General features: G+C 47.8%; 2 protein-coding genes across 5 annotated transcripts in view; both read left to right on the top strand.

Moving 5' to 3' along the window:
* Positions 1 to 9,799, top strand: part of FLT4 (fms related receptor tyrosine kinase 4) — a 57,129-nt gene extending 47,330 nt beyond the window's left edge. For 2 of the 4 annotated variants that reach the window (XM_059483461.1, XM_059483460.1), the window contains exons 23-30: positions 171 to 293; positions 672 to 783; positions 1,148 to 1,247; positions 1,738 to 1,843; positions 2,761 to 2,900; positions 3,499 to 3,619; positions 4,368 to 4,453; positions 5,775 to 9,799. In XM_059483461.1, the coding sequence (XP_059339444.1) occupies positions 171 to 293; positions 672 to 783; positions 1,148 to 1,247; positions 1,738 to 1,843; positions 2,761 to 2,900; positions 3,499 to 3,619; positions 4,368 to 4,453; positions 5,775 to 5,994 (1,008 nt within the window). In that variant the 3' untranslated portion in view covers positions 5,995 to 9,799. Of the gene's footprint in view, positions 1 to 170; positions 294 to 671; positions 784 to 1,147; positions 1,248 to 1,737; positions 1,844 to 2,676; positions 2,901 to 3,498; positions 3,620 to 4,367; positions 4,454 to 5,774 lie in introns of all 4 variants that reach the window. The other 2 variants (XM_059483459.1, XM_059483458.1) reach the window with 2 other exon arrangements.
* A 3,360-nt stretch (positions 9,800 to 13,159) lies between these two features.
* RNF130 (ring finger protein 130) overlaps positions 13,160 to 19,976 on the top strand; it is a 42,972-nt gene continuing 36,155 nt past the window's right edge. The window contains exon 1 of the mRNA XM_059483618.1: positions 13,160 to 14,048. Within this exon, the coding sequence (XP_059339601.1) occupies positions 13,781 to 14,048 (268 nt within the window). The 5' untranslated portion in view covers positions 13,160 to 13,780. The remainder of the gene's footprint in view (positions 14,049 to 19,976) is intronic.

Raw genomic sequence — 19,976 nt, 5'->3', positions numbered from 1 at the left:
ATTTCAACCTCTTCTTAACCAGCCCTTTTTGAAATTTTATCTTTAGCTTCTTTCCATTTCCACAATTCTCCCATTACAGCTCAGGTTTATGAGGAAGGGAGGTGCTGGGCACTTTCTGATTGTGGTTTCTCTCTTTCTCATTTTGTCCCTTCCTCTTTGTGTTCCCTCAGTGCATCCACAGAGACCTGGCAGCTCGCAATATCCTGCTGTCAGAAAACAACGTGGTAAAGATCTGTGACTTCGGCCTGGCCAGAGACATCTACAAGGACCCTGACTATGTCAGGAAAGGCAGTGTGAGTGCCATTTTCTCAAACCCTTTACAGTTTAGGGACCCTTGATGAAGAGATGAAAAAGCAGGAATGGAATTACTTGCATAGCTGGGACCAGAAGCCATTGGACCAATGACACAAGTCCTGTCCTCCTTCATCAGCAGATCTCTGTCTCCTTCCTTCTACCCCTCAGCCTGTCATTAACTTACTCTTCCTTATACTCTTTCAACTCCTTTTCAGTGTCTCTGTCCCTCTCTCTGACCAACCAATTCCTCCATGGAGAGAGGAGCAGGGCTATTGGTTCTGATTTCCTTTCATCCATTTCATCCCTTTGCTACCAGAAGGGCTGTCCTGGGACATGTTCCCAACTGAACATTTGTGCCTTGCCTCTCCCTCCTGCAGGCCCGTCTCCCACTGAAGTGGATGGCTCCAGAAAGCATCTTTGACAAGGTCTACACTACCCAGAGCGATGTCTGGTCTTTTGGGGTCCTCCTCTGGGAAATCTTCTCACTAGGTGAGTCCTAATGAGGGTCTTGTGCTGCTCAGGGAGACACCTCTACCCACGTAGCAGTTTGTGGGTGAGTCTGTGCATGACAGACATTCTGAAGCACATCTAAGGACTCATGGGAAGTGACACAATGTAGGCAAAAAAAATGTAGAGCTATGTCCACCCATGAACAGAGTGATGGGGACACAAGGATGCAGAGGTGGCCTCCAGCTCACTGAGGCAGAGAAGCCTGACTCAGGCAGCACCAAGGATTGGGCTGTGTATGAGTAGTGACCACACCTCTCAGTGTTCTGGGATGAAGGGCAGTCTCAAAAGGACTGGTTTCTGATGGCACATTTCATGTTCCCACCTTTCTTTGAACCTTTTTTAGGGGCATCTCCATATCCTGGAGTCCAGATCAATGAGGAGTTCTGCCAGAGGCTCAAAGATGGTACCAGGATGAGAGCCCCAGAGTATGCCACAGCAGAAATGTGAGTCAGAAACCTCAAGGATTCCAGCATTGGTCAGAGCAGGGGCCTCTGTGGGAGGGCAGAAACCTATCACATCCCAGCACAGAGAGAACAGGCCCCTCTCTGGGATGCCTGACCTTTAGCCAGGATATAGGATGAGCCAGCACATCCTTCCCTCTAGGCCATTACCTGGAGAGCAAGGCAGGTGGGTTCTGATCAGGGCTCTCTAGTGTCCTTGCATGCCTGTGCTGGGATGGGTCTGTCAGTGTGCACTGTGCTTTCCTGCTCTGAAGGGCATCAGAGGGGTCTGAATTAGCTCCTTGTTCCCTGTTATAAGTGCATAACAAACCAACACCCTGCCAGTAATTCCACCTGGCCAGTGTGCTGGGGGGCCAAGCTTTCCCTCACAGTGCAGGAACTGGCAGTGCCAGTGGACACCATGTGGGTGGGAGCTGTGGAGTGGGGCAGGAGGGGATTTCTGTGGTGCAAAACCAGCATCTCTTCTTGGCAGCTACCGTATAATGCTGAGCTGCTGGCACGGTGATCCCAAGGAGAGACCGACTTTCTCCGACCTTGTGGAGATACTGGGGAACCTTCTTCAGGAAAATGTCCAGCAGGTGAAAACCTCTCTGTGTCCCTGCTCTGCTCCAGACAGCTCTTTCTTCTGTCATCACCAGCTCCCTCACTGTGCCCTCAGCTGACTCCATGGTCAATGCAACACATTTGTGTAGGCCAACAATAACACAGAGATTCCAGGGTCAGAGGTCTATTTCCCAGAGCTGTTAGAGAAGTCATTTATGCAACAGCCTTTTAGCTGCATCCTCATAAAACTCTGCTCCTTGCAGGGCAGAAGTCCTCTCAGTCGTCATTCTAGTAACTTCCATCCTAATCCCCAGATGATTATTTGAAATTCTTCAGCTGAGTCAAGGCCCTCCCACACGCCTGCATAATGAAAACCAGGACTTGACCAGGGTTTCTGAAACTCTGTCCTCAGATGGAAATGTCAGGGCCATGTGAAGCAAACAACTGGTACATTACAGCAGTCAGTAATACAGATTTCTTTGAATGCATTACTAATCACTTCCATGTGGTAACTCACCAGGACATTTAACTGTGATGAGCGTGCAGCTCTGATTTTAAGTTTTTCTTGATGTTCTCTTTCAGAAAATGATAGCTAAATGCTTGTCTCATCCTGATGTTCCTGACTTTAACCTTTCAGCACTGGTTCCCAGCACAGACATGACTAAGCCACAAATGACATTGCCCTGGAGCACAGTACTCTGCCCATGTAAACTGGAGAATTATGGGATTATTATGGCAGTTGTTCTCCTGCTCACACACACCTCCATGCATCACTCACAGCTACTTAACACAAAGGTCATAAAAATCTTCAGGCAGATATTTTGTCCTAGAGAAATAAAATTTATAAACCAGAAATTTTCCTTCCCAGCTCTTACAGCTTCTGCCTGTGGAGCCTTTTCTTGTGGGAAAGTCTTCCCCTTCTAGTAAGGCCGTTTACTGTTCTTCCTACCAGGAAGGGAAAGATTACATCCCGCTGAACGACTCTCACAGCTCAGAAGATGATGGTTTCTCCCAGGTGCCTTCCTCTGCCCAGCAAAACTCAGATGAAGAGGACTTTGACATGAGGATACGCTGCCACAGCCTAGCAGCAAGGTGAATCCCCTGCAAAAAGGGCAGAGAGAGCCCAGCAGGCAGCAAGCAGCCTGGCCTGTAAGGGAGCCAGGGGGATATGGGGAGAACCCAGATGTTTGGAAAATCCCAGGTGGTAAGGTGTGATCCAAGAATTTAGGCCATAGCTTCTTGTTTATAGAAGCAAAATTACTTTATTTTGCTCATGAGGAAGTGCTGGTTTGTAAGCCTATCACATTCCTTCTTCTCCTCCAGCAATGCTGCCAGCGTATCATGTAAGGAACTTCACCCTATCTGTTCCTAACTGACCCAAACAATTAGTCCCAGGCCTCTCCTCTCTGATGAACTATGAAGATGTGATGCCTGGGATCTATATGACATTTTCTCCTTATCGCATGTGGAGAGGTTATTGGGGCCTGATTCAGTCAGTCTAGTCTTCACTGCAGAAGTAGTATGGGGTTAAGAGGTCTAAGGTGACCTCATTACCCTCCCCACATCCACCACTTGGGTCATCCTCCTCCCTGCATACTTTGGTTGCCCAGTGAGGAGGTTGAGTTCAGGTTCTGTTCATTCAGGACATTGACTCTTGCCTTTACTGAGTCCTATGTGCTTCTGTTGGCAGATACTACAACTGTGTCTCGTTCCCTGGTTGTTTGACGGGAGGAAATCAGATCAGGTGTCCATCCAGGATAAAGACATTTGAAGAGTTTCCCATGACACACACAATGTACAAGGCACACCCGGTGAGTAGGTGTGGGGATTTGAGTGGGGGGCAGTCTTTTCTGACACCTTTACGGTTAAGACTGTGGAGGGAAGATCACTTCTATTTTATGTCAGTCTGTGTGTCATTCCTGTTCGGTCCATCCAGTCCTATGCACGTTCATTTCTTCATCTGGCACACAGGGGTTTCTCTTAGTGGGGAATAGGGAAGTTAGATATGCAAATGGGGGGACTATAAAGGACCTCAGAGAAGAGCCTGCTCTTCACCCTCTCAAATCTGTGAACACAGCCTGATTAAGCACACTGAAATCCTGCCAGGACTTAGGAAACCCAGAGTGTTTATCTGCAGCTCCAGTATCTTGATCCATATGGCAGTGAGCAGTAGGGACCCTCCAGGTCTCTCTGGACTGGACTGGTACTGATATCTCCTCTAGCAGCAGAACTGAAGTCATAGCTTTTGTCTCAGAGGAAAATATCACCTCTCGCAGATTTAATGGTAATACATCTTACAGACAGGTAGCACTCTTTTTTTATTCCCCAAAAATGGCACTGAACTATGCACACAAATCTTACCTTTTTATGTTCTGCTTTTAAGAAGGTACCTAAGAAAATCAGATACAGCAAAACTATGGAGCATGCTGGTAAAGTGCTCCTACCCCTTTTTCCCCATCACACATACACAGGATCTCATCTCCTGAATGATTTCTCCTCCCTTCCCATTCTGATCAGTTGACAGGGATGTTACTGATAACTCCTGTTGCTTCCTTCCAGGACAATCAGACAGACAGTGGGATGGTTCTGGCATCTGAGGAATTTGAGAGGATAGAAAACCGACACAGAAAAGAAGGTGGATTCAGGTACTCCTTAAGCCTAGCCACTGCTGCCAAAGGCAGTGAGACCAGGAGGCAGCTCCTGGTATCTTCCCATAGGCTGCACTGCTTGGAACTTTCAGCTGTGGGCCCTGAGCCAGATAAGTCCATGCACTCCTTAATGAGAGGCAAAACACAGGAAGAGCAGACAAGCCTGCTGTTTTCTAGGGTTTAAAAATATAAACTGTGCCCATCAATGAGAATGTGCCTGTTAAGATAATGAGGCACAGCAGAGTGATGGTGTTAATGAGACTGTTAATGCTTATTGACATTTTCTGGTGAAATTTATTAGGGCTTGCTCAAGCAGTGGCAGATGGGATGGGCAGAAACCCTCCTCCCTCAGCTCTGACCCATGGGGTACAGGGTCATGATGTGATGGTGCAAGGATGGGGCAGGTCTTAGGAATTCCCACATGCTGACATGGAGTCTGGCAGGTTGAGCTGGCACTCTCAGGGCTGAGGATGTTATGGATGGTTATGTCCTTGACCCAGGCTTTGAAACTGGGTGAGAACCTGTACAGCCCATCTCTGCCAGAGCAGGCTGAGACCTTGTCTCTGTGACAGTGTGTTGAGCAAGCCATGTCACCTCATATGTAGACAAGGCCAGTCCCAAGACTCTTCCTCACCTCCTCTGCCTCCCAACATCAGATTGGACTGGTCATTGTCTTTTCTCTTAGCCATAGCCCTGTGGCCTGTCTGCTCTTGTATCAAACCGTCTCCTGCTTCTTGTCTTTGTCCTCTTTTCCCTAAGGCATGTTCCTGTTGTTTCAGACACTTGGTATCCCATCTCCTGGAAAACACTAGCCTTAAACTTCTTGAGTGTGTCCCTGCCCCTGCTCTTGTGATTTCTTGACAGTCACCTGGTATTGGCAGGCACTGAGATGGGACATAAGACTTTCGTCCACATCTTCATCATCTTCCTTTGTTTCCTTTCCCCCATCCTGGCAGTTGGTTTGTATCAATTTCTGTTATTCCTGCCAGGTCTACAAGCAATTAATGTAATGTCTCTTGTCTCTCCCTACTCATTGGGATCCCAACCCTTCCCTGTATCTAGAAGGTATCACAAAGGTATCTGGGACAGCTGAAGTAAGTGTTCCAGGATATGTGTAGATTTGTCACAAAACAAACAGGCTGTGCTTATTGGAGCAAGGCCTGGTTTTGTGCTTTGAAATGGAGGTGCAAGTCCATTCCCGACCCTGTCTCTGCTGCATGCATTAGAAGATGAGATTTTCAGAAGCTGGGATTTCTCTAAGCAGGACAGAGGCTTTCTGGGAGTGCCCAGGTTAATTCTGTGTCTCTCTACCTCACAGCAGTAAAGGACCCAGTCGGACCATGGAGCTGTCAGGGGAGCAGTCAGACCTGCGGGGCAGATGTCGGCCGTCGTACGGGTCCCAAGTCGGAGGCCAGACTTTTTACAACAGTGAATACGGGGAGCTGTCGGAACACTCTGAGGATGGCAGCTGCACCCCGCCTGGAGAGGGGGCCAGTCCCCCCACTCTCCACGCTTCCTTCTTCTCCGAGCAGTACTAATGGCACCAGGCCCTGGAGGCAACTGCAAGGCCCTCCAGGCATGTCATCAGGGTCACCCAGAGCTTCTCCTTCAACCTATGCCCAAACCCAACCGGGAACCTACCCCAAACGGACGGGGAGCACCGATGTCCTTGGAACCGCAGCATGAACCGTGCAGCACCTCCAGCTGCAGCTTCCCTGTGCCACAGCTGGAGAGAGCACATCACTGATTCCTCATATTTCTTTTATTGCTGCACCTCAGACAGATGCATTCTGCTGAGAGTGGGTGCCTGTGTTCAGCACTATGGCACCTTCTGCCTAACATCCAGCCTCCGCTCAGATCAGCTTCCCATTCAGAAAGCCCATTTCAGGTCAGATATAAATAGATCTGTCTTAGTCTCAAGTTTCTTCCTGGTGTGCAGCCTGAATGTTTTTCCTTGGATTGCTTCCTCCTCCCCTCATCATGATGTCAGCTGCTGAGCTGTGGAGCAGAATCAAAGGGAAGAAATCCCTAGTGGTATTAGCAGCAAGAGCAGGACATTTTACAGAGGTGTACAGAAAGATCCCGAGGGATCTTTGTAAATGTTCATGCATGCTGCTCATCCTGAGTAGGTGTCAGCCTCTCCATCTCCTCTGCAAGCAACACCCACACCCCTCTCATATCTGCTGGGGGGAAATCTGCCTTATCACTCGGATTATTTTAGCCATCTCAACACAGCTAGTGCTGAGTAGGTCATCAGCAGATGGCTAGAGTGCTGCAGGTGAGATAAACAGCAATTTTTTTGCAGGCTGTGTGCAAAACAGGTTCTTTTATGATCTCTGCTGGGAGCAGGTTACTCACAGGTCTGCTGCTCTTGCCTTCTCCTTCTCCCAGATTGGTGCTGAGATCATTTGTTGCTCAAGTGAGAAATTAAAGCAAAGCTAGGTTAATTTGAGCTGGCTTCTAAACATAGAGTTTGCTGGGAGGAAAAAGATCAAAAGGGCAGGGAGTGAAATGTTTGTTTTCAAGCTGCTGCAAAGCATTTTGGAAACAATGGAAGGAACAGTGCTCCAGCAATAAGGTGCTCTGGGCTGTATCCCCTTATGTGTTGACATCACTGAACACATGGAGCCCAGCACCTTGCCAGGGTTCAAGCCCTGATTCTCCTGGATGGACAGTTTGCACCATGATTTTTCCTGTCTCTCAAGTTCCCTGACTCAAAGGAGGCACTCTCTATCCAGTGGGCTCCTCTCCAGTTTCTTTTGCAGAGCTTCCAGCAGAGCACACCTGACTCCAGAGGATTAAGAAACAGTTATTTGCTGAGGAAACATCTCCTTACTTTGTTCTTCTATTTCTAAGAGATACCACGTGAATTCAGAGCTCTGGGGAACCTCCACAGCCCCTCTCTATAGATTTCTGTACTGCTGCCTCACCACTTCCCACCTACTTCTTTCCATGCTGCTCCCAATCCAAGAGCTCAGCCACAGAGCAGGGTTACATCACCGCCTCAGGAGTCTGGGTGAAAAGGCTCCTTGGAACAGCTTGTCATCATCTCTTCTCCCACATGCCCGTGGCTGGCAGAGCTCTGTGCACCAGGGCATCTCAGCACCAGGGAATTACTGCTTGTGGGCCACACCTCTGTCACAGAGCCAAGGGTTTGGACTTGTAAAACTGTGTTTCCTGTCAGATGCACAGCTTTCCCAATCTGTATTTCTTTCCCAGCAGAGGGTTTTACGCGTTTCCCGACGTAAGCCTGAAAGTCCTTGTGGATGAAGTTGCCAAGTCTTAATTATAGCTCTCCACACAAGTGTAATGGGGAGATTTATTTAGCACATGGGAAAAGCATGCCTGTCATTCAGGTTCTCTAAGCCTGTGCAGCTTGTTCAATGTTCCACTCCCTTTTTGTGTCAGAAGGATGACATGGCTGCAATTTCCATGGCAAAAAAGAGGCACAAAACCAGACCAGCTTGAGCCAAACTGGCTCAGGATGTGGAATTGGAAACTGCATATTACAATGAATTCCCTGACTTCTACTGGTGTCCCCTGAAGCTGCCAGGAATTTAAGCATCTTTAAGTAATTGTTATGACTCAGTAAGAATCCTCTGGCAGGAGCTGCTGGAGAGCCAGGACAAGGAAGTAGGACAGCCAACAGGGTGTAGGCCAGATCAAATTCTCCTGCCCTCATCTTGCCCTGCTTTTTGAACTGGTGGTTCCCTTGGCTGAAGGAAGGCTGCATGCAACTTGTGATGCTCCTAACTGGCATTGGCAGGGGTAGAAGGTGACCAGCTGAGCTAAATTCAGGCTACTCACTGGGTGATGTGCATCCACAGGACCCAGACTCTCTTGTTTCCAGTACTCCATGAAGAATTCTCTGCCTAGAAACAGCCCCATCTGAGAGAGACCCCAAGAACAATATAATAGCTCAAAAACAGAATTTCAAAGTAGCTGTTAGTCCCTGTCCATATGTAAGGGATAGGTATGTGCCAGCAAAGCATGACATTTGCTGGGCATGGCAGGATTCCTCAGCAGAAAGGGAACAGAGGCATCTTAGTGCCCAGGCTGGTCATCAGCATGGACATCCAGCCAGTACAGCTGCACTTTTTCTCTAGGTGTAGCTCTAAATTGCTCACAAGTATCCTTGTGGAGAAGGGCTATGTTGTTAGAACCATTGCTAATGATCCCCTGCATCACCCTGGAAAAAGCACTTCTATGTCATCTGATTTTTGAACATTCAACTCCACAGAAGTTTATTTTCTCTCTCTTGCACCACCTAGATGTGGGGAGGAATCAGATCCTATTGTGTCTGTGTCAACAGTATTGCATGAACAATGCAGCCTGATAGGAGCAAAATCTGGCTCCTCTTCAGACACTCCTGCTGATGAAGAACAACTGAAGGGTAGGATATTGAAGAGCTGTTGAGAAAACTGTACTTTTGCTCTCTAAAGGTATACTAAAATTAGATGTGCAAAGTTGATAGCCCTTCCCATTCTCTTGAATTATTTCTGGCTTTTTATTTTTACAGTCTCCAGATAAGCATGAAGTGAAGCTGGTCTGTTTTGGTTTTAAGATGTGAGAAAGAATGTCTTGTGTTGTCTCTCTTTCCACAGCAGCAAGGGAGTATTTCAATGTTTAAAACCCAGGGTTTGATATTTGTGCCTGCTCTATTCAAAATGCACTCTCTGTTTCATTTTGTTTGGGCTTCTTACTGGAACTCAACGTTGAAGCTAAGCTATTTATCATCATCACCTTCCTTTAAAATGGCTCCTTCCACTCTGTGTTCAGTCTCACTTTTCTTTACAAAGTGCTGGTGTTGAGAGGACATTCCTCCCTCCTGAAAACAAAGTGTGGGGTCCCCTACTTGCAAATACACGTGTGTCTCTGAAGAAAAACCTGTGTATCAAGTAACACTACATTTATATTGCAATATTTTAACCTGGTACCTGTTGTTGCTCTAGCAGCATTCAATGTTTCAGTGGGCTGCCTTTGAAGCAAGTAGGCTAAAACAGGGGTTTTGTGTGAGTACAAAGCATGGTCTGTGTGTGTGTGAGTGTGCTGTGGGTGAGTGTGTGGGTATTTGCACGTGAGATTTCCTACCAGTGAGCGTTATGTGAGTGATTGTAACTCACGTTGAGTCCTGTCTCTGGAAGTTCACAGTTATATATCAAACCAGTTAGAACACTGCTTCCTTTCCTCTTCTTCTATAGTACTTGTTATCCTTTGTCATTAAGAGTTTTGTTGTAATATCTAAATGTGAAAATGAATAAAGTCATAACTGGCAGCTGCTCTCTGGTTCCTGGGGCCACCTCTGCCCCTGGGGCAGCCCAGCCCTGGCCCAAGCCTTCAGCATATTTTGGGTTTATTATTTTTACTTTTGTGTCCGTTTGCATTTCCCTGTGTCCTCTCAGAAACAGCTGGATCTTGTGGCATTTCCATCCAGGATGAAAGTCTGTATTTTCTCATGGTGAAGTCAGATTCTCTTTGGTGCAGCTTGCTGGCCGAAGGAAACACAGCACCCTGCCCTGTCCCCAAAGGATCCACGATCGTCTCCTGTCCCCTTGGCCCTGGGGGTCTCAGCCCTGGGGGTCTCCAGCCTTCCTATCCCCATTCACCACACCAGGGGAATCGGACACTCCCTGAGCCCCCTTCTCAGGGAATCGAACCCTTTCCGGACGCCTTTTCTCAAGGCACCAACACCCCCCGACCCCTCTCCTTCTCCTCATGGTACCAAAACCCCGCAGACTCCTCAGCGCATCAACACCCTCTCCCCAGGACCCCTCTTCTTCTACGGGCACCCAACCCCAACCTCGGTCGGTTCTCCTTATGGCACTGACCCTCCGGACCGGACCCCCTTGTCATCATTGCACCAAATTCCCTCGCAGTCCCCTTCCCCTCACAGCACCGACCCCCCGGACCGGACCCCCTTGTCATCATGGCACCAAACTCCCTCCCAGTCCCCTTCCCCTCACGGCACCGACCCCCGCCCCGCGCGGGCCCCTGGCGGTGCGGCCGGCAGCCCGCAGGTGGCGCCCTGCCCCGGCGGCCGCAGGCCCCGCGGGAAGATGGCGGCGCGGCTGTGGCTGTGTTACAGGCGAGCCGAGGGCGGCACCGCGGCTGAACGAGGCTTTCGCTGGGAAATGGGACACGAGTGGATTCATGAGCGTTCCCTTAGAAAACAAATCTCCGGGAGTTCAAGGAACGCTCAGGCACAGCTCCCGCGTTACCCCTTGTGGAGCTGTGAAGGCATCAGCACCATTTGTCTGAGTAAAATAATGTCCCCTGAGGAGCCGTCAGTGGCAGAGACACAGCTGAGGGGACAGAAGGGGGACATCTCCACTCCTCTCCATCATCACCCCCTCATCCAGCTCCACCATGGGGTGAAAGCATCCAAAAGGACCTTTTAATTTTCCTTACCCCATCCAGGGGCCTGCCCATCTGGGCCATAAGGAGATTGAAGCTGTTCTACTGATGAAATATCCTATTTTGGTGCATCCTGGAGCAGTGCTTGGCTGCTCCTCTTCTGGGGCCATGAGCGGTCCCCTTGGCTGCTCCTCACCTTCTTTCCAGCCCATCCACAGGACAGGCTGGGAGGTGAGGAACAGCTTACCAGCCGTGTGTGTGGGGATGGGGATGGGATGGGGATGGGGATGAAGATGGAACCAAGAAAGCAGCCTTCACACAGGCATCGGAACACCTCTCTCCATCAGAAGCACAGCCCACAGGAAACCAGACAGGGCAAAATAAAAACCAGCCATTTCATGCGGTTAGTAAAGAACTGGGGATGCTCTGGCTGGGCTCCTTGTTTTGCTTCTAACATGGCCAGTGAATCCTTCTTCAATGCTTTTCAAAAGTGCTTTGACATCCTTCTCTGAAGGTCAGCACGGTGATGGCAAAAGCTCCTCAGGCTCCTGGGACTTGGCCCCTTCTGAGGACATTTCAGCAATAAAGCACATGAGTTTGCATCAGAATGATGCAGAGCTCTTAGTGCTGAGAAATCAAAGCAAGAACAGCTCCAAAACATGATCTGCACACTGCAGTGTGTCAGCCCTCTGACTGGGGTGAAAGTTTGGGTGAAATGAGGAGACAGTCAATAGCATGTGGTTCCTCACCCAGCATGTACCAAGAATGGCAAAATTAAATTTAAAAAAAATGTAAGCAGAACATTCAGTTGCTGCTTCAGAATAATTTCCTGGGTTGTATTGACATTTCTACAGAGCTTTGCAGAAGCAGCTTCTCAGAGGATTTTACAGAGCCACACATGTCTTTAGCAGAGCTTGTACATCCCTTCTGCTCCAAGATGCAGGTTTGGAAGCGTGCTGCTTTCCTTGGAAAAGGAATAGGTTTCTCCAAGAGCAGGATAAAATTACTTGTATCTCAATGAAATAAACAGACTGTGCTTCAACAGTGTTATCTTATGTGTGTGTGTGAGCAAGTGCATCACAAATGAATAAAATACAAAAGCTCTCAGAAGAAAACAAGTTAATAAGATGCATAGGTTAAACACCAAACTTATCTGAGGGCCTTCCCGTGCAGCTGAGGAAGTCACCAAGGAGACCATATCTCAAAAGAACAGCTCCACAGCTATTTTTGAAGAACTTAGAAAATATCCTAACAGTCTTGCAGTAATTGTTCTCTTTGCTGTAACTAATTTTCAGTTAGTTTGTCTTCCAAAATCCAAGGAGGCCATTACACTATTTTGTTACATCTCCCAAGAGGCTGAAATCCTTAAAACTATGTTAGTTGATCATTCATCAAACCCTGTTTTACAGTATTTCTGGGGATTCATATTTATTAACAATACTTGAGTGTTTGTACAATTTCCCATTTTAGTACGTCAGAAGCGAGTAACACCAAATAGGGTAAGAATGAACTGACACAGAGGCTGTGCTGTTCCTGCCCCAAAATCCCATTCAGTTCTACCTGGACAGACTGAATACATCCCACCTAGTTTTCACACACACAGCTCTTCCACCCTCTATTTCTGACGTGCTTTAAAACTCTGTATCTTTTTGGCCCTCAGCATTCCTGAACTGGAAATATTTTTCTGAGAAGATGCTGAGGAGCCATGGGAGCCTGTATGTCTGTGTGTCCCAACATCTTAAACTGCCCCAGGGAAGGTTTAGGTTCGACATTAGGAAGACTTTCTTCACGGAAAGGTGATTAGAATGGACTGCCCAAGGAGGTTTTGGAGTCGCCGTCCCCGTAGATGTTTAAGGACAGACTGTATTGCCATGGTCTAGTTGACATGGTGGTGTTTGGTCACAGGTTGGACTCGATGAGGTCTTTTCCAGAAGGTGGTTCTGGACGCTGTGATCGAACTCCTCGGGAGCCAGGGGTGACTGCAGCCCGGTGTCGCCAGAGCCCGGTGTCGCTCAGACCAGTGTCACCGCAGCCCGGTGTCGCTCAGCCCGGTGTCGCCGCAGCCCGGTGTCGCTCAGCCCGGTGTCGCCGCAGCCCGGTGTCGCTCAGCCCGGTGTCGCTCAGCCCGGTGTCGCCGCAGCCACCGCCGCGCCAGCTCCCACCGCCGTCTGGCCACGCGCACAATGACATCATACACTATTGCCCCGCCCTTTGTTCGGGCCCCGCCTTTAGAGGGCGTGGTGGAGGCCGAAGCTCCGCCTCTCGCCCTCGTGGCGCGGGGCGGGGCGTGCGGCGCCTGCGCAGAGCGCGGAGCTGCAGTCGAGGCGCGGGCGCGGAGCCGGTGGCGGAGCCGCGGAACGGTGCGGGGCCCCCGCCGCCCTTAGGGCGAATCGGGCATGAAGCGACGGCTGCCGGCTGCAGACGCCGGGCTGGGCATTGACCTGCGCTGCCTGCCGCACTAAGGCGGCGACGAGCCCCGAGGCGAACCGAGGCGGCGCGGCGGGCCGAGTCCGAGGCGAGCCCCGCGGCTGTTCGCGAGCGCGACTGAGGCGGCAGCTGCGGCTTCTGCCGGCAGCCTCCCCTGGGCTGGCGAGGGGCTGCGCGGGGAGGGGGCCACGGCACCGCCCCCGCCTCCTCCCCTCCCCTCGCCCGGCCGGAGCTCCCCCGCGGCGGCGGGCGGGCGGTATGAGCGCGGCGCTCTGAGGGACCGGCCGAGCTCGGCTTCCCCCGAGCAGCCTCCCCTGGGAGCCGCGGCGGCACATCGGACTCGGCTGGGACCTGCCATGACTCCCCTGGCTCCTCCCATGGCATGAGCCCGTGCTCTCCTCCCCGCTCCGCCTGCTTTTGGTCTCTCTCCGCTCCCGGGCTGTCAGATGGGATAGGACACACCCGGGCGTGCGGGGCTCGACGCTGCCGGGGGGGAGCGGCGGAGGCAACCGGTGACGGCCGTCGGCTCGCCTGGGGTCGAAGATGAGCTGGCGGTGGGCTCGCCAGCACTGGAACGGCGGCTCCTCCGTGCTGCTGCTGCTGCCGCTGCTGCTGTGGCACGGCCGGGTCCGGCCGGCCGGCGCCGACAACGCCAGCCAGGCGTACTACACCGCGCTCATCAACGTGACCGTGCTGAGCCCCGAGCGCGGCGGCCCCACGCTGCTGCGGATCGACCGCGGCCGCTACGGGCAGGACTCCCCGAAGGTGGAGGTCAAGGGGCTGCTGGTGACTCCCGTCCCTATCAACGGAGGTAACGCTTCCCTCGCTCGCTGCCGGGTGGTTGGTCCTTGCCTGGGCTGGGCAGGCTTTCCTAGAGAGCTCTGACAGACGAGGAGGAAGAGCTTGCCCAGAGGCAAATAAAATAAATCCGTGATCTGAGAGTGTTGGCTTGAATATCGGCTCAGCAAAGCATAATGTGCTTTCCAGCATGGATCCCAGTAGATTGGGTGCATTGAGCGGTGAAGGTGTTATTCCTTAACTAATTACAGAGAGTGTAGCGATAGTTGACAGTATTTGGTTACAGCGTTGCCTTGAATCTCAGAACAGCTGCGTAGCCATCTCGCTCTGCATCTGGATACCTTTGCAACTGCATGAAGTCACAGGTTTTCACTGTGCAATTCCTAAAACACTGTTTAAGCTGCCCATCAAGACTTTGAAGGACTGAAGCTACTAAGCTGTTGCCCTTACATAGCCTGCCCAAAATGTGGTTGCTTGCAGTACTGAACACTGGCTAGAGTGTCCAAATCAGTTTTCTTTTAATTAAACAAAGCCATTGTCCATCAGTTTTTCTTTTGATATATGCTGGGGTTTATAGAGAACAGTAATTTGAACAGCTTAGAGTATTGTTATGATTTTTGCCTGAAGTGAAACCAGTATCTTCAGTAATAGTGATGTAGTTTTAGTAGTATCTTATTTTGAAAATACATTCTTGACATTATCTAAACTGCCATCTTGAAGAAATGGACCACTTGATGGAATGCAGTGGTCCCAACCTGCCTCCTGGACAGTAAACATCTGAATAATGTATTAAGTGAAATACTGTAGTCAGTTAAAACTAGAGTCTTAAGTGGTGAATACTAAGAGTGTTTTAGAAGAATTGATAGCACAAAACTACTGTGTTATTAGAAGCTTTAGAGAATTTGCCAAATCTTAAGATCAGGAAAATACTTTGATGCTTCTTCAGAGCAAATGCATTCTGCCAGGCAGCCTCTGTCAGCTGCTGGTCGGGATGGATCAGGTTGTGCCTCAGCAGGTGCTTGCCAGTCTCAATGAAGCTCTGCAAAATATAACTAGAATATATTAATGGGGTACATTTTGGGGAGGAAGGGTGAGGAAGCAGAAGTTGTTGAGGAAGTCTGCTCTAAAATGATTTTTATTTGTACTTCAAATCCTGTCCATCAGCTAACATTAAATATGTTGCAGTCGTTGTGCTTCCTGATATTCTTCACATCCCCACACAGCCCCCTTGAAATCAGGAGTCTGTCCTGAAAGTTTTAGGCATGTAAACACACTGCTACTGCAAGTAGTATTTTAACAGGTTTTTAAAGGTATCAAAGCACTTTATTTTTTTTTTTTTTTTTGAGCTGTGTTATTTGTCAGGAAAAACTTCTGATACTAATTTCTTTTAATCTGCCTCTGTAACTTTTTCTGCTTTCTTTTGATATGCCTTTACTAAGGTGCAGTTTAAACACTGAGGGAGGCTTTGACAGCATTTTCACAAGCAGCTGATAATGAGAAGAGCTAAATAAAATTATGAGCAGTCTATAAACAGTATTTTTATACCTACTGCTAAGTACTGTGATGAATAACTTTCTTGAGAAAGCACAGCAGGATGTGTGAAAATGTCAGACCTGACATGGTTTGACATAGTGCAGTGGTTAAAACTCTGTTATCAATTTTGGGGGAAATTCAGTTTTGCTTTTCTGTTTCATAACAGACAGCTTAAAGCAAGCACAACAGCAGTTGTTTTCCTTATTCTTAGATACTCTGAATTGTTCTGTGTAGATTGTTATATATTTACATTTTATTTGAATTTTGCTGATGTGCCTGTGGTTTAAAAGCGTTTCATTTAGTAAGGAGGATTGGAATATTTTATGCTTTTAGTTAAGCTGTTCTTGAACATCTGCTTTTTTATATTCAGATTTGATAAAAGATGATGCAGTCTTACTGAAAGTAATTGCTTTCATGTTTTTTTAATCAGCCTGTTAATATTGCTGGTGAACTTGTTTGCAAAATTTTTTCTAATAGCTCTAAACATGAGTAGCTGCCAGCCACTGCTTAGAGCAGTAAATGCTGTTCCTCAGTTTTCATGTATCCTCAGAAGAAAATGACTCTACAATTGTTAGCAGCTTTATTTGAAGGTACCTTGAATTTGAAACTGCTGTGATGTCAAGCATTCACCCATTTATGGGCTATCTTTGAAATTTTCACAAATGTGGGTGATCTGTTAGCACCTTGATGGCATGGACTGTTTTAGAGCTGAAGTGTCCTTAATTTCACAATTTTGCATGCTCTGTGAAGAATCATAGAATCACAGAATGGTTTGGTTTGGAAGGGACTTTGAAGATGATAAAGTTCCAACTCCCCTGCTGTGGGCAGAGATGCTTTCCACTGGACCAGGCTGCCCAAAGCCCTGTTCAGCCTGGCCTTGAACACTTCCAGGAATGGGGCATCTTATCACATCCCTTACTCATTGCCTGCAGGGAAAGAAATGAGTTTACTAATTGAAGATTCAGGGCCAATGATCTGCTGCTGACCACACAAAATTTGTAATTTTAAGCGTTTTGTGGTGGTTTTGACTTCTATTCTTGAATGCCTAATATTTTATGTACTGCTTTTTGAAGATGCCAGCTCCATGTGGTCACCCATCCTTTAAATCTCTGTGCAGCATGATAGGCAATCACTTCTGTTTCTTTAGCAGGATTTCTCTAATGAAATTCAACCTTGTCATGTTAATACATGTATTAAAACCCTTTCTGTGTTCTTTTTATAGGGCTTGCATGAAATTGATAGGGGCTTTCAAAGGCAGTGCTCCCCTGGGAGTGGGGTGGCAGTAACTGGCGTGACCGCCTGTGAATGTGACTTGTGAAAGTGCAGCTCCAGCGAGCTCTTGGTCACAGTTGGCTGCTGCCTGTACATTCAGCAGCTGTGTGGGGGTTTTTTTCCAAGCACATTAAATGCATGATAGCAGCATAGTTTCTTTATTAATCTCTCTTCCACTGTTCTGCTTTGAGTTGCTTTTCTTACCTCCTCTAACTTGTTCATCTCTTGTCGTGACTTAATTTTTTATTAGAAGAGCATTTTAAACCATTGCTACACATGAATGCTTGCAGATTCCAAAAAAACCCTCCTTTTGTTGTGCATGGAAGGATAAAAGTGAAATGTGTCTTCACAGCTTGATGCAGATTTTCTATAATTTAGTTCAGGTTTATAGTATTCCTTCAGTGAGGTTCCAGAATACTTCTCAGTCCCTTACTCTGTTATTTGTGACTTTGTGCAACCAGACATTTTCAGAGAATCGTAGAGTGGTTTGGGTTGGAAAGGACCTTAAAGATTGTCTAGTTCCAAGCCCCTTGCCTTGAGAAGGGACACCCTCCTCAACCAGTTTGGTCAAAGCCTTGTTCATCCTGGCCTTGAACACTTCCAGGTCTTTTCAGCCCAGTCCTCTCCCAGCAGCTGCCTGAGTGCTCCTGGATGTCTGTACATGCACCCTGCAAGTGTTCAGCCCTGTGCCACTCCAGTGACCTGTGCTTTTACTCTTCTTTGCTACTGGGTGCCTGACCCCAGTTGTGGTGCAGACCTTTAAGTGTCATGGATATTCCTCTTGCCATGGCAAACCAAGCTAGAAGCCACTGAATACTCACCTTAATGGTTCTTGGGAGAAACTGCAGTGCTTTGTTGCTTAATTCCCTCAAAAACGTTCTCCATGGGGAGCAGGACTCTTTGTGGCTGTTGAATCTGGGTTATTGCTTTTGGATTCCAGTGTGAGGACTGGAAATTCAATTTTGTGTGCTCTGAAAAGTCCCCTTGCAGGACTTGCTGGGAGGGAAGGTTTTGTGCACCTTGGTTGGCTTGGGAAGCAGGCAGGATGACCAAGACTGGCAGTGGAGCTGATAGGAAGGGAAATTGCAGCAGAGTCAAACTTGAAATGTTAAAATTCACTGAGCCAGTAGGTCAGGAATGAGTGGGTGAGGAGGGGTGGAAAGGGATGGAGCCTAAAGGGCTTGTAGGGAGGTGGTGGTTGTACAAAAGCTGCTTTGGAGAAAGGGCTCACAGAAAGGAGAGCTCTCCAAAGGGATTTAAGGGTCAGGGCTTGGCAAGGAGACTGGGAATGTGAGGAAAAATGTATGTTAGAAAAAGGTGAAAGTGTGGAAGAAACAATATTGGCTCAGTGTTAGGAAGGAGGTATATCTTGTGCATGGTGCTGTAACTACAGCATTCTGTAGCATCTGGCACTTCATAAACATGTTGTGTGAACAAGTTTTAGCTACAGAAGGTTTGAAATGCCAGTTTCCTGGTAAGTGTGGAGCTTTAGGCAGCATTCAGACAGAAATTCTGGCCCAGAATCCAAACCAGTACGGCTTATGAAAATGCAGCAAGCAAATATATCAGTAGAGTAGGGGAAGAAGGATCCTGTAACATGCTTCTGTCCTTCATGATTGATCTTTGTATTCAGCTTAATTAGCAGTCATTAATTGATAGCAAAAGTGGAGGTTATATATTGGAGTATATAGCCATAATTGTAGAATACTTACTGAGCTAACAAGATTAAATCTGAACTATTATAGGACTCTTCTAAGCTTCAGTGATTTTCTTTTGTTTAACTTCCTCCTGAAACCAGATTACCTCTTGTTCAAAGAGTTTCTTTTCATACTAAAGCCAGCTTTAGTCAAAGCAATTACCTGAAAGAGCTGTTGAAAGGAAAATGTTGCTGTACATAACTCAGTGATTCAATGGCACCACCTTATAAAGTAGAAATTACGACTGGCATGAATAAGGGTTATATTGATAATAACACCAGTAGTAATGCATGGAAAGAAAATATGTCCATTGCATGTATTAAGCCCTAATGGGATAGAAAATAATCAGTACCATTCCTTGAAATAATCCATCAGCACTGCTGAGTTGCCTCTGTGAATTTCCCAGGTGAATTCCTTTTCTGGAAATTTTATCACAGGATTGTAATTAATGTGTTGCACAAAGCTGTCTCGTTTTACCAGTCAGGTGTTCCACATAGCACCTACCTGGGCAGCAGAGCTGTAGGGAGGGAATGCTTTGGGGTGCAGCCTGCATGGCCCTGCACCTTCCTGTGTTCCTCTGTGGTTTCTGTACCAACAAGCCTCTTGATGTGCTGTCCCTCAAAATACTGGTGGTGTCTCTCCATCTATTGTATTACAGTGATTGAAGGTCAGACTTTAAAATGATTTCTGTATGGGTAGCTGAGACAGACCAGCTCTGGCAACTGGTGCTGGATTTACAGAGTACAGTATTAGCTAAGATGAAATCAATAGCAAGATATCTGACCTTTTGAGGGAAAAAAAAAAAAGAAAAAAAGCCCTGCATGGAATCAAATGGTTAATGCACAGAGAGTGGGATATTTCTGTGAAAAGGGGACAAAGTCTGATAACAGCCAGTGCAGCAACCTTGGCTGAAGTGGGGGTGTCACAGTTTTGTTCAAAGCTGTGCAACAGCAGCAGGAACACAGTGTGAGAAAGAGCAAACCCAGGCACAGGTCAGAGCTAGGGGACAGTCTGCATTCAGACAGGTGTGCACTTGTGACGAAGCTGCTGGGAGCTGCCCTTTTTGTTTCATTTTTGCTCCACAAAATGGCTCCCCTTCCTATAGGGAGAAGGCTAAAACATGGTCAAGCAATTGGAAAAGGAAGGTGCTGTGAGCTTGCCACTACTTCTTCAGTAGCTGAGGAACCTTGGTTGGATCTAATGCATCATTAACTATTTTTTCCCATGAATCCCTAAAATGCTTTCACAAACCTTAGTCCTTCAGCAGAAAGGGGTCTTGAATTATAAAAAATGCTCAAAGAACAACAGTTCTACAAATTGAGCAGCCCTGTGTATTTTGCAAAAGGAAACTGAAGCTCTCCTAAAGCAAAAACAAACATGTGCCTAATGGTAGGTACTTAAATCACAGCTGATTCTTCTGTAAAGAGGCTCTTCTGAGG

The sequence above is a fragment of the Ammospiza nelsoni genome, chromosome 16, assembly GCF_027579445.1.
Source record: "Ammospiza nelsoni isolate bAmmNel1 chromosome 16, bAmmNel1.pri, whole genome shotgun sequence".
Classification (NCBI taxonomy): domain Eukaryota; kingdom Metazoa; phylum Chordata; class Aves; order Passeriformes; family Passerellidae; genus Ammospiza; species Ammospiza nelsoni.
This window is presented reverse-complemented; position numbering and strand designations above follow the sequence as displayed.